At 39.6% G+C, this 15,080-nt stretch overlaps 1 protein-coding gene across 1 annotated transcript in view; it reads left to right on the plus strand.

Moving 5' to 3' along the window:
- zmat4a (zinc finger, matrin-type 4a) overlaps positions 1 to 15,080 on the plus strand; it is a 155,858-nt gene that overhangs the window by 46,198 nt on the left and 94,580 nt on the right. The window contains exon 3 of the mRNA XM_082554948.1: positions 12,987 to 13,076. Coding sequence (XP_082411074.1) covers positions 12,987 to 13,076 — 90 coding nt within the window. The remainder of the gene's footprint in view (positions 1 to 12,986; positions 13,077 to 15,080) is intronic.

The following is a 15,080-nucleotide window of genomic DNA, read 5'->3' on the forward strand; positions in this document are numbered from 1 at the left end:
TACGTACACAGACTCCTTATGAAGCCACGTATCACTTGTGGGTAGTCAGTCAATGTATTTTCTTTCCTGCAAATTCAGAATTTTAAAAAATTGTCTGTAAATATATTTTTTTAAATTGAATCTTGTACAAATCCTAAAAGATGTTTCCTGCTGTTTATTCCAGATGCTCTGTTCTGATTTTTCACAGACGTTTCAAAAAGAAATGATACAGCTCCAGAACTCATGCACTTTTATGGACATAGTATTCCACCAAATACTCCACAAGAGCAGAGATTATTTTGCAGACTCTCAAGAAGGAGCTCAAGTTATAACCACTAATTTTTATCAGTGTATTGTGAATGCACACCTTATAAAGCTACAAGTTCAAAACCAACAAAACTTACTAAGAACTGTTTCACCCTGGAAACACTGAAAAACAGGGCCTATAGAAACAGCATAAAAAATGACCAAGTCCAACTATAAGTAGCCCGTACATGGAGGTCATCAACAAGGACATCAACAATAGACGTTCAGTAGACGTTAAAAAAAGACGTTGCCTGGCATCACAAAACAACCCCATCAGTGGACCAAAATTGCATGTCCAAAAGTGACATATAAAGATGTCACTCCGATGTCACTTTGTGCATAGCGTAGTCGTTGTGCAGTTGATCACAACCATTTCAAAACCAAATAGAATCGTTTTCAAATGTTGCATAAAAAACCCCAAAGACACATGGGTTTACTTCATAGCAAGCAGTGCACGCTACATTGGTAGTTACTGCACTACTAGGCTGAGGGAATAGCCCATAATTTGCATTGCATTGGATTGCACTGTGTTGGGTCTGCGCTTCCACAGGCCCCACTGGTTTAGAGACTTATTCCCGTTAACGAAGCAAGGAAGCAAGACGAAGAGCTTTAACCTGTTTTTACTTCCTAGCAAGAGAGGCTGGTCGGAACCAGGCTTTTGGAGCTGAGCGCTCCTCACCTGTCTCCTAGCCAACTTCAAATAAACAGCCTTCCTTGCTGCCTTTTTATTGAATACAGTGAATACAAGCACCACCCATTGTAAAACCCCCTATGGTCACAAAAGGTTAAAACAGTGTGTGTGTGTGTGCGTGTGCGTGTGTGTGTGTGTGAGTGTGTGTGTGTGTGTGTGTGTGTGTGTTTGGGGGTTCGTTTGTGTGACCTCCTGCTCACCAAAGGGTAATCTCCCCCACCCTGTATATGGCTTAACCCCTCTAACGGTTTCACCATACACAAACACAGGTGAGGTCATAAAGGCAGGAAGTAAAACATCCTCACTATTCTGTTTTATATTGATGATTTATGCATGGTGGTGTTGGCATTTCATATAAGCAAGCAATAAAAGTGCTTTACAAAGCCTGTGTGCAGCATACCAAAGTGAAAATAACTGTAATACAAAATGAAAATAAATAAAAAGAAAAGTAATGGAAGGAAAAGTATAAATCCTCAAAGTGATTGTGGAAATGCTTCAAGTTATTTCTTCATGAAGTCGCTCTGTGAGAACAGTGAGGAATTTTGATTAATGATCAGACTGGGAAAACAAGGAAGCGCACTGCCTGACAGCACCAACTATGCTTCAGCCTTAGTGTCCATATTTTCCTCATCCAAAGGATTAAAGATTTTTATTCCGCTCACACTGATTTCTCTGATCTATCTGGGACTATGAACATGTTCGACATTCAGCTATACTATCCATTAAACATCAAGAAAGTTTTAAAAAATGGTAGTTTTTCCAAGTACAGTAGTCTCACATATATCTCTAAACCCAAGAGATAATGGTAGAAGAAGCTATTTGTGTGAGGTGATGGTGCTAACCACTGTACCACTTGTTAGCAACAAGGTCAATTTAAGTATCATATAGAAGGATGGGGTCCTTTGTATCGTTTTAGAAGTACACTGAAGAACCTGTACATATACACGGAACTGAGGAGCTTCTTCGTTTTAGTTTTAGTCTGGACTGTGAACACTATTTTCCTCACAGCTGTGTCTGAAATTAAAGGAAGCCAATTATGTTTGGCAGCTACAGTTTTTCTATTTATTTATTTTTTAGGTTAATGTGTTGCAGCAGTTGAACCACTCTGTGCATTTTGCTGTTTTGAAGAAAACTTTCTTTCATTCTCTGTTTAAGCCCTCTGTGGTGTTTCCGAGTAAACACACTGTAATCCCTCCACAAAACCCTGCATGGACCCAGTGTTTTGATGTAAACAAAATGATTCATGAATTTTTGCCTGTGTGAGTGTGGCCTGCAGTGTTGTTCCCCACAGCGAAAGGGTTTGTATTAGACCTGAGGGGTCCAGCAGCAGTCAGAAACCCTCTGCCTAAATAATCCAGGGGATGGCTACCAGGTACGTAACACAACTCAGTTCAGAGTGTCCTAAGACCTGTGTCACAACATTTTCGTCTGATTTGCTATAATTAGAAGGGCCCAGTGAGGCAAGCACACAGCCACTGGTCTAGTGCAAGTCATGAAACACTCAAGGTTACATTTGGGTAAAAGCTTCCAAACATGACCTGAGAGGCAACGAGGGTTGTTGTTGTTGTTAACCAAGTTATGTAACAGGTGTCGACAGGAGGCACTGAGTGCTGTGATGATGCTGCAATAATGGTGCAGGCTGGTCCTTTTAGGCAAGGAATGGGCAAGTTCTTGAAGTTGGAATAGAAATACTCTACAACGTTATATTTTTGGAAGTTATAAAAGCTCTTCTTATTTGAGAGCAAAATGACAAAAATGGAACAATGATGTGGAAAAAGTTGAGGTGCTTCAGCTGTCAAGATTTTTACCCATCATGCCGAGGTCTTTCATTTGTCCCAAATTTGTTTTATAGGAAAAAACAAGCCCAAACATGTAGAAAGAGTCATGAAAAATTATTTTCAGCCACTGGAAAAACAAGGAGCCCTGCAACAGATGGTGCAGTCCCCACAGAGTCCCCGTCTCAGCTTCACAGAGTCAGTCTGGGATTACATAAAGAGACAGCAGACAGTCAGAAACCCTAAATCCACATATGAGCTGTGGCAAGTTCTCCAGTCTCTCTTGAAAACTGCTTTGAGGAGAAACAATGAAACAATAAATCAAACTAGTCAAGCATCCTTGCTTTACAATCAGTGCAGTTTTGGTAAAACTATATGAAGCTATATAGGGATTTCGAACAGATATCAAATGTGATCTGCTCATTGAATGGTTTTTATCAGTTATCAGTCCCATGCATATCAGCAGTAGGTGGCTTTCTTTGCTCATAAAGCAAAAGTGTTTTTATCTTCAAAAACCTCTGGTTGCAAGGTAAAAAGTGGTATGCTCTTCTGCTGCTCTACCTCCTGGTTGAGCTTTGCGCTATGGCTTTGAATACTCTGGCGGAGTAGAAAAGCACCATATAAGAATCAGCCCGTTTAACATTTAAATGAAATAAATATTTGATCCCAAAGGAAAATTTACTTAATACTTGTAGAAACCTTGTTGGCAACCACAGCGGTAAGACAATAATTGTAGTTTTTTACTAGGGTTTCATATATCTGAGGAGGGATTTTGGCCCACATCTCTTTAGAGAAACTCTCTAAATCCTTTAGGTTTCCTGGCTGCTGCTTTGCAACTCAAGGTTTTAGCTTCTTCCTGGACGTCTGGAGCCTGGCCTAATTGATAAAGATAGTCCTGACTGATTGGTTGGTTGGTTGGTTGCAATTTGTCTGCAACGTGGGCACACAGTAAATCTGCAGAAGCCAGAATTTGAGATTAAATATTTATTTCACAATCATATACAAATGATTTTGTTCATAATTTAATATGTTTTTTCTGGAAACTACCATAAATATTATAGACTGTTAATTTTTGTCAACAGGGGATCAAATATTTTCTTCACTCTATTTATTTTCTGTTCAATCATCCAATTTGTCTCAGTATCTTATGACAAATGACACACTTTGATTAGGGACTAGTGACCAGGACAGAAATATTGTAATTGTAATTGTTATCTTGCCCTTATCTTCTCCTGTGAAGGACAAGCAACAGGACAGGACTAAATGCTTGATGTACTATAATAACCCTACTTTAAAAATGTGAGATTCATCATATTTTCTCCTGACAATCTGCCCTGGCCAGTTAGCTGCTTTGCAGTCTACATGGTGCACTACTGCAGCTGACTGTGTCAGATTTATAACAGCTACAACTAACCTGAAAGAAATGATAATTATACTGCAGTGGTTCTGCTGAGGGACCAACAATGCCACAATTTTTGGTCTAAGGAATTAGACAAATGGGATGTTTTGGCAGCTAATGCTCCGTAAACACCCAGGGATGAGAATGCTGTCAACCTAATTTATCTTGTGGATGAAATGAAAAAACTAACTCTCCAGGTATGACTTAAAATGAAAGGAGCTAAATCACATTACTAAAACTTTTATAGTGAAAATTCTTAAGTAAAAGCATCATTTGTTGGCAACGTGTCAACTAACACACTGTACTAATGTATTAATGGAAGGACGTGTGATGGAGACAGCCATTGGTTGTTGGTATAAATATATGTAAACTGGACTAAAGCACTCAATTTATGTCAGACGTGGTCTGAATTTGTACACCTCACCATAGGACTGATTTATAGTTCCCTGCATCTCGTACAGAATTACTGTTAGTTTATAGGGAAAAAAAAACAACATTCTGTTTATTGGTGTTCACTTAAAATAGTGTTAAAATAAGCAGAATTTAAACCTGCTTTTGACTTTTGCCTCTATCCCCTTTCTGGCTGTCATTTTTTCACAACAACATTAACAGCCCAGAGAAAAAAATATGCAGCCATCTGTGGTCCTGAAGCAGAGGGGTAATCGATATTTTCAGACAATTCTCTCCCTTCAACCACACGTTCTTCTGACCAGCGTATTCTCTACAGTTGCTGCAGACAAGTCAATGGCAATTAAGACATCTCTTTCTTTGCTGTTGAAAAATGGCACAGTGAGCAGCCAAAAACCACATTGTACAATTCATTTAAATTCCCTCTCCTTCCTTTCTGCCCTACACATACATATTCAATAAGGTCAATTTCATTTGTAAAAACAAGGTAAATTGCAAATCTTTTGCAAATCTCATAAACCCATATGTTATTCAGAGTAGAACATAGAGAACATATCAGATCCTTACACTGAGACATTTTACATTATAATGATAAAAAGATTTGAATTTGATGACAGTAAGGCATCTCAAAAAAGTTGGGATGGATCAAAATTTGAAAAATGTCCATTTAAACGTGATTTCCATGTTCTGTTGTTAATAAGTTGCATTTATCAGATTAACAAAGCATTTCATTTGACTTGTGTTTACAGTTTAAACAGCACCTCAACTTTTTTGGAATTGGGGTTTAACAAGAGTCTATGCAATCATGTCCGACGCAATTAAGATTTAAACTGTCCTGAATGACAGCCATGGTGTTTCATGACTGTTATTCTTTTTTAAGGAAAGGTCTTTATTTTCATTGCATTACATACTGAGTAATCTATATTTCCACCAATGAGTTGCCCAGTACAGCCACAACCTTCTAAACAGTTAGCAGGGTGCAATATCAGGTTCAGCTGCTAAGCTAGAACACACCCTTGATATAACAGAAGAATGTAGCCACAGTGACCATCACCCATTGATGCCATTTTGAAGCCTTGAGTGGAATTTTTTTGCTGATTGCAAAACTAAGGCAATGAATGGATCTGACCGTGAGTGATGCTGCATGCTCATTGGGTACCAGTGTGTTGGACAAAAGGTTAGATCATGTTGATTAATATCGTGTTGTATCCAATAAGACTTGAAACTAATGACTATTATTAAAAATATAAAGCACGTGTTTACTGAGCTCACAGATCAAGCGAACCAACGGCCATCTTCTCCTAGTCCTTTTTACAGCCAGATTTCTTTGTGCAGCCATGAGAGTCGACTCCTGCTGGTCATTTGAAAGAATGCAAATGGACTCGGTGTAAAAACATCCATTTTCTTCTACATTACGACTTCTCTCACTTAATTTATGGTCCCACAAATGTGTCTCTCTGTGTACATAGTTTTGTTCACATAGTGAGCGGAGAAGGGTCTTCACCTAAAATGTGTTGCCTTGCAGCCTTCTTCTTCAGTCACGTTTCTCACTCACTATGTGTTAATTTACCTCTCTGCACTGAATCATACTTGTTATTAATCTCTGTCTCTCTTCCACAGCATGTGTTTATCCTGTTTCCTTCTCTCTCCCCAACCGGTCACAGCAGATGGCCGCCCCTCCCTGAGCCTGGTTCTGCTGGAGGTTTCTTCCTGTTAAAAGGGAGTTTTTCCTTCCCACTGTCATCAAAGTGCTTGCTCATAGGGCGTCATATGATTGTTGGGGTTTCTCTGAATCTATTATTGTACGATCTACTGAACAATATAAAGCACTTTGAGGTGACTTGTTGTGATTCGGCGCTGTATAAATAAAATTGAATTGAATTGAATTAAAATCCTAAGTGTGCTGATTGGTGGACAAGCAGACTGGAATAGGGAAGGGAGCAACAGCACAGTTCTCTGGGAAAACCACCAAAAAAAATTGAAAGACAAAAAAACAGAGTATGAAACACACAGACAGTGACTGCAGTGGACTCGTCAGTGTTTTTAAGATTTTTTTTCACTTTAGCTCTCTCTCTGTTATAACTTTGCTGTTCTCTGTGGCTGGCTGATAGATTAACAGCAGCACAATCAATCAGTGGCCCGTTTGCACCACATACTTTGTACACTTCCTCAATACTGAAGAAGTTACAAGGATCAGTTTTTACATATTAAAAAAAAACAGGGCGAGAATGTTTGGGATTATCAGTTCTTTTAACTTCACAATGCCCAAAGGACAGGGATGGCTCACTGATCAGCTCACTGATGTGGTGGTAATGCAATATGGATTTTTTTCTCATCCCTGTTTATGTCAGATGTGCACTCAGCCACCCTGTCATAAAAGGATCTCCCACTGAGGTTTAGTTATTTTTATATCCTGTTTGAATCTGTGGAATGGAAGAAAATGTATATATTTTCTACTTAAATTTTCTACTTCAGTCTAGTTTTAAAACTATGCCTAAAAGCAAACAGCAAGTCATTTTTAAATAAATTTCAGAATAAAACAAAATAAATTAACCACAGGCAGCCTTTTGGTGAGCTTTTTTTTTGCTGGTCAACTTGTGACTGACAAGTCATTGGGCAATCAGCATCTCCTGGGCAATTTTTGTTTCCCTTATAATGGCCATAAATTGTAAATTTGGGCTCAGTGTATTATTTGTTATGACCCATAAACTCATAAAGAGTTTTTACTGAGGTCTATAAGAAGAGGAGCCAAGTGCTATTTTCCCATAGACTTTTATGCAATTGGAAATGTTTGTTCAACCACAGCAGTCGCCCTCTGGTGGTCATTAAATATATTGCAATTTAAAGGGCCTTTCAATTTGACTTCACTTTTCAGACCCGGAAGATGTCCACGTAGTTACGGTGTCCATCAGATTTTGGGACACCTCTTTTAAAACCACAAATGTTGTGCTGCAAGAAAAAGTCTCCATCATCAAATTAAAAAAATAATAATTGAGGTGGATCCTCCAGAGATCAGGAATCTCTCTTTAAAATTGATGGCCCTCTATTATGTAAGAGGTAGTGAGATATTTCAGCATGGACTGAAGTGGTGAGCCAGTGAACAGTATCCTCCCTAAAGCTGCACTGCCAGCATAGATAAAACTGCTTCAATGTGGCGTGGTCAAATGCTGATGTCGACCTACAGAGATTCTTTTTTTTTTTCAGTGATATCCATGTTTGCTTTGTGTGTAGGTCCAATTCATCATAACTGACAGGGTCCCAGACTTCCCTACCCTGTACAAAGTTTACAGTCACCTGCAGGTGATAGCACACATTGCTGACAATACACAGAAAACACAGCATTCCCACGGGCACTGTGTCTTAAAGAAGTACTTTTTTTTTTTTTCACTGCCTTAGTCAACATTTCCCTGCCTTCCCTTCTGGTAATTTGTTAGGGCTACATAGTGACTTCTTACCTGCAGGCCTCCACATTTTTTTTCTTAATTTTTGAATCAGCTTTTGGCTGCTTCATCACCTAAAGAGATTGCTCTGCACATCAGCAGCCACGTTGATGATGAAAGAACGGGTAGGGTTTGGCCATCTAAGCCAGAAAAAAGTAATTTTGCTTCAACCACAATAGCCAGTGCCATGGCTACCGATATCAAAGGGAATTAGAACACTGTAATGATCATAATCCAGTCACGCAAATTCAACAGCATACATCTTGCACACTCTCATTTAGAGTGTCTCTTCTTAAGACTTTAGCATGTGTGCACTGTGTTCAAATCCCTGCTTATTCTCTACTTGTTCTGCAGTTCTGAAGGATGCATGCAACAGTGCTGTGCAGGTTTAACATTTGGTAAAGTACAGTGGGAGGAGGCTACATGGGTCCTCCTGGCACAAACAAGAGCCAGGATGAAAACTCCCACATAAATGACATCAGCTTTTCAAATATACACTTTAATTAAATTTTCAAGAGAGAGTGGAAAATTGCTCTTAAGATGCTTTCAACAACTTTTTGCCGCAAGCATTAGAAATATTTTTTAAATAACTTAACAGAAAGTACAATAAACAAGTTGTTCATTTGAGTTCTCATATGAAGCACTGGAATGTCTCTTTTGTGGATTCTTGGAACAGCTGTGCTTCCTGATAGTGGATTCTCTGATTGTGGCTATTGGTGCATGACAGTTTTTTGTAATTAACTGATTTTCCTGAGTAAACATGCTGACAATGTGAATGAGAAACAAATACCGCCTTAAAAAAATCTACTTCACTTGCGACAAGAGAAACCGCTTCTGTCCGCCGATCCAGGAACTTGAATTCTTTGCATTTCAGGATACTTTCCTTTAACAAACGGTAAGCATTATACATATTGTCCTTACAGAGGCGGTTTCTCTTCTCGCAAGTGAAATAGATTTTTTGAAGGCGTTTGTTTTTTTTGAGGTCGCGGATGACGTCAGCAGAAGGTGATTGGTCACTTGCAATGTTGAACCTGGAACAACATTATTTATAATGACGAGGGAACAACACAAACACGAGGATATCAGATCGTCCGTTCCGGGCATGTCTCACCGGGGGGAGGCCCTGGGGCAGACCTGGGACATGCTGGAAAGATTGTATCTCTCGACTGGCCTGGGAACACCTCGGTATTCCCCCGGATAAGCTGGAGGACATGGCTGGGGAGAGGGAGGTCTGGGCTTCTCTGCTTAGGCTGCTTCCCCTGCAACCCAGCCCCAGATAAACGGAAAAAGATGGATGAATGGACAATATATATTTAGATTATTCTTTACATGTTTTTTATGAAATAGTGAATGGCCAAATTCATTTTTAGAGATTTTTGTACAACGTGTAACAAGAAAGAAGAAATTCGACACATAAGTCAAAGAACCAAAAGAAGAAAGAAAGAAAAATAATCTTGTCACATTTTAAAGCCTTTATTGTGAAAGCAACACATTTTGTGTGGTGTACCAACTTTTATGCAGTGTCATGTGAGACTCTTTTGGCATACAGATCAAAAATATATCTTCACACATCATCAAACTGCTTGAACAAAACCACACTGCCTGGTTCTGCCAAAGAATAAATCATTTTATTTTAGCCAGTTTATCGGTAAGTTTGGGAAAAAATTTGAATTTCAAATAGTCAAATTTCCGTCCTTCTTTCAGTTTGAAACATTCCCTTGTTGCTCTAAAGAGTAAAACATCATGCACAGATCAAGACCAGAGTTTTATATAACACTAGAATGCTTTGTTTGTATTTATTTGAGCTAAAAGTTGAAAATTCTTTTTTTCATGCAGATATAATATAAAACGTACGTGATCAAACCGGCTCAGATTTTAATGATAAGTGCGGAGTGAATATTCATGAGCCCTTCCTGCTTTTCAAGCTCTGTTTGTTTTCTTTTTAAAGAAGCAGCAGAGCTCATGTTGCTGTGTCTCTGCCAGGAGACCAGACAGGCAAGACAGATATATTCACGCAGGCTTGCTCTCCCCACGCTGCCCAGGCAGGATGAGTTTGCCCTTGTAAAGAAATGCATACACATGGATGTCTCTGATACCCCTGTCCGCTGGAGTAAGGCATCAGGCCCTGTTAACGCTGCTACTATACATGCTTCACTAGACTTATTTTGTAGCTATCACTCCTCTGTGGCATTCTTTAAAAAGAAAAATTGCAGTATCCAAGGATGTTTTCCTTCACCTCCTACTTCCTCCTCCTAACTTGTGTCATTCCCCTTGACTTCTAAAGCATTACATCCTTAAGCAGAGTCATTTTCAGATGAACTAATCTGCCCTCCCAAATCCCGTCTTTCTCCTGTCATGGCTGTGCTATCAGATCCTGGGGGATTGATGGGCTGCCGGTAAGAAGACTCCTGCTTCAACCTCAGTAAACCGAGCACTAGTTATCAATTCAGTCCAGTATCAGGGATCGGAAGAGTGCACCTCATTTGACGGCCTTCACCTATTTTTAATGGGTCCTCTAACCTAAGCCAGTAATTTGAAACAAGAGGGAGAACTAAAGGGTAGAAGAGTTGTTCTGAAAGTTTTTCTTTTTTGTTTGAACAACATCATTTTTTTTTTCAAATAAGCTCCAGCAAATACTGATGTAAAATTTAGTATTTTGGTCTAGACAGCCCTAAAATGTGATGTCCACATATGTGGAGGCCAGGTCCTAGGAGGTTAATGCAATATCTCTCAGGCTTTTCCTGTAAAAGCATATTTTAAAAGCAAACTGCCTTATTAGAAACACAGGAACTTAACAGGGCAGTTTTTCAACATGATATTTATCATCTGTACAAGCACAGGCTTTATAAATGGCAGATCAAAAATATATAAGGAAAGTTTATATTGCAGTTTTAAATAGGTCAGTAGCAGTGGTTCAGGCATGAACAGGGTGTCTCTTAGTACCGTGGCAGAGAAGATATGTTGCAGGGGCATCCGATGTTCCAAATATATCTTCTGTTCCCGACACTCTGTGTCCCAATAGGCCTCACAATAACTTGGGATCTCTGATCACTGATGGAACAATAACATTCTTACCATTCTCAGGTGAAACATAATTTCTCCTGTAACAGAGTTGGATGTCAAAGTTTTGTATATATATAGTATTTGTTGATAAGGGAACAGTCGGTTCTCATAGTCAACTTGTTGGAGACCAGAGCAACTTGGACAAGGTTTTCAGTGATTATTACCAAGTGGTTTGCCTGGATTGGCAAAGCAAGAGTCTCCTTCATCCAGATCAAGAACATTTGGGCATCCAGAAAGATGACCCTGACTACCAAGATCCAACTGTTCAACTCCAAAATGAAGTACTGCTGTACAGGGCTGAAAGCTGGAAGACAAATAAAACCTCAAAATGCAAAATCCAGAAATTCCTCAACAGCTGTCTCAGAACAACCCGTTCTCACTCCCAAAGCGTAACATTTTACGCTAGGTGACAAATCGTCAACATATTACGTTTTCGGCTACCCACCACGTTCCTAAATGACGACCTCGGAAAAAAGAGGAAATATGAGAACCGTCTGGACTCCATCTACACATGTTCGCTCTTTTTCTTCAAATCGCTTAGAAACACGCTATTTAACATCATTATAGTCCTGGTTAAGATCAGGAATAAGGTTATGGTCAGGGCTAGGGATAAGGTTAGGTTTAGGGCTGGAATACAGGGCTGGAACGTCTATTACAGCGGGAACGTCATTGCACTGGATTCCAACCATAACCCGCTGCGTACCATAAGAACGCCGAAGGTCTCCTTTTGCGTTCCTCAGGAACGCCGCGGGATGTGACAAAACGTCGACATGTTACACCTCGGGAGTGAGAACGGGCTGCTCAGAAAGTTTCTTCACATTCGAAGGCCAGATACAATCAGTAACATCAAACTAGGGGAAAGAACCTGTCAACTCCCAGTAGGGGAAGAAATGAGGAAGAGAAGATGGTGCTAGGTAGGGTACACTTTGCGCAAACCGCCAACCAACATCACCAGGCAGGTTCTCAGGTGGAACCCCAAGGCAAAAAAGCAAAAGCGGGGCTACCCAAGAAACACCTGGCGACAAGACTTCGTGGCAAAATCAAAAATGATGGGCTTACACCTGGAACCATCTAGAAAGAATGGCCCAGGACAGAAAACTCTACCTTTGGCGGCCCATACCCTGGGAGGGGTGACAGGCAGTAGTAGTAGTTGCCTGAAGCGGAGAAATCTCTATGGTTTCATCCTTACCCCTTTCGTATTGCCATTTCATTGTGAAAATGTCTTTTTCTTGTTTCTGCAGTGTTATCAACGGTTTGTAGCCTTGAAATATTTGCAATTAATAGGACATTTACTAAGCCTCTGTGTTATTTTGCACTCAAATTACCATCTTGCTGCAACTACTTGAACATTTATGTAGACGTTTCTGAATTTCTGTTTCAAATGTACGAATTTCTGACTGGACTCTGAATATAAGTTGTTAATGTAAATTTCTCTGTAAGCAGACAACTGCAGATTTGTGATTTTCAGGGATTTATCATAGTTAATCGCTGTGCTGTCATAGATTGCATGTAATTGTCAATTTGTTCAATGATAAGCTGATAGCAAGTTGACTCCATTGTATTCTCATTTTATTGCGATCTTGACACACCTATGTATTGAGGCCTGACGACAGCAATTGATTGCAAGTCTTTGTAGACAACAAGATCACAAGTTTGTTGCAAAAGATTGCAATAATTTGTTCGTGTAATGGTCTCCAACCACTGTGTGACTGTCTGGGACAAAGCCTGGGACAATGGGATTTAGCCTTCTTTTTATTCTGATCCACACATTTGGGTGATGTTTTTAAACTCAACCAAATACATGTATTTTGTCTTGTTGTTTACTGTTGAATTTATATGCATGTATTTATTTGACAAGAATATATTTGATGTATATGCCTATTTACATTTTAGATTTGAGTCATTTCCTCTTTTTTCTCTTGCAGAGTCGGAAACATGCCAACAAAGTGCGACTGTATTACATGCTACATCCTGTGGATGGAGGTTGCCCTGCCAAGAAGCTCAGATCAGACAATGTGAGTCCTGTGTGAATTCTCTTCATCCTGCTGTGTGTTTGTCCACAGCCTTGGTAATCACCGAGAAACACACACACACACACCTCAGCCCCAGTCCACCCCTGCTGGTCTCATATGGAAACCTTTAATGGATTTTTCACAACAACAGCCGTGAGACTCGCTGGCCCCTTGTCCTTCAGAATAGGTGACTGATAAACAGCGTTGCCACATTTTTAGACCAATGAACAATGCGATTGTGATGGCACTGCTGGCGATGCCAGAGGACGTCAACCTTGCATCAAACACAAAGGCGCATTGTTTGGTGTCCGGCCCTCACAGCCATTACTGTCATGTAAATTTGAAGCATGCGATGTGTCTGACAGACACAATTATGTGTGACTTTTGTTCCTCTTTTTCTGCACTGAGGAAGGGTGAAAACACGCTTCTAACATCCTCTTTGCAGCTCTGCCAGCACACAGATAAGCATCACAGTGTGGAAATTTCATGGTGGGTGCTGATATTTGATGTAAGCGTCATGGTGAAAGGTGCATTTCCAATCCAAGTCAAGTTTACAGTTGGAGTGTGGTGGTGAAAGACTTGAATGTAGAAGTGGACAGACTTTGATGAAGAGACAGGGAGAGGTCTGTGCTTTGATTACTGAGGGTTTGCCAGCTATCAGTAAAGAAATCTGGGTTTCTGAACCAGATAAGGACATGTCAAGGGATGCTATTGCATTCACTTGCTGCCTCAGCTTGTCATCTAATCCTGCTGCTCTTGTTCTTTCTCCTCTTGTATCCATCTACACGGGTTGGGAAGATGTCACACGCCTCCATTCTCTGTGTTCTCTAGTTTTGGATAAGTTCCTTTCCTCTACCTTCCAAGCATTCCTTTCCTGTTTCCTTTGTTTTCTCTTATTTTACTTTCCTATGTTTTTTTTATTCATTCCTCTTCTACTTGAATTTCTTGACCCTATCTCCTTTTTGGTCCTAGTCTATGTTTTTCTACTTTTTTGTTTCTCTTCCACTGATTTCTTTCCTTTGTGTTTCTCACTTACTTATTACTATTTTTGGTTTTGATGCATTTCTTATTTCATACTCCTTCCTTGCTTCCTTTTTAACCTTCTTTCTTTCCCTTCCTGTGTTGCTATTTTTACATTAGATATTTTCTCTTCTTGCTTTATAAGTTTTTTTCTCCTCTGTTCTTTTCATTCTTTACCCAAAACTTTTATTCCCCTCTTTTTTTGCCTTTACTTTTCCTGTCATCTGTTTTCTTTTATTTAATTCTCAGATCATTTTCTTTCCTCTCTTCATTTCCTCTGCACTCGTTTTGGGCTTCATTTTCTGGTCCACTTTTCATTTTCCCTCTCTCTTTCTCTTTTCTCATTATCTCTGTTTCTTGTTTCTTATTTATCTTTGTTTAATATGTATTTTCCTCTTTGATCTTTTGCTTTATCATTTGTTCCTTCTTTCCCTCCAACAAATGTCACTATATTCAGAGTTTTGTTTATAATAGATTTTCTTCTCTTTCCTGTTTCCTTTCCTTTCCGTACTTGCAGACACCATTACCTCTTATACCTTTAGTGTAGTTTTCTCCCCCCCTCCCTTCCATCACAGTATAACTTTTTATGTGATTTTTATGTGATGATGTGATAAGAACATTGTACACTCTGACAAGCAGAAATGTGTGTTACCCATTAGCATAGTTCAGTCATGACTACTATAGACAAAAGGAAACTCTTACTTTCATATGCAGTATGATTGTTTTAGGTTCTCTTCATTTTTAAATGGACGTATTGAAAACGGTAGATAAAAGCGTCATCAGAACAGAACAGACTACCAATAACAACAGACATGACTCTGCTTAAAGTTATCAACTGAGCCATCAGCTGATATGGGCTGGAAGTCAGACTAATGGGATAATGGGCAACCACGCTAAATATAAAGAGTATGAATCAGGTGGAACCTGATAGTCACCCTGTTTGCTGCCTGAGTCAACTGGCTTCTTGTCCAGTTCCAACTCTGACAG

This window comes from Aulonocara stuartgranti, assembly GCF_965226115.1.
Source record: "Aulonocara stuartgranti genome assembly, chromosome: 12".
Classification (NCBI taxonomy): domain Eukaryota; kingdom Metazoa; phylum Chordata; class Actinopteri; order Cichliformes; family Cichlidae; genus Aulonocara; species Aulonocara stuartgranti.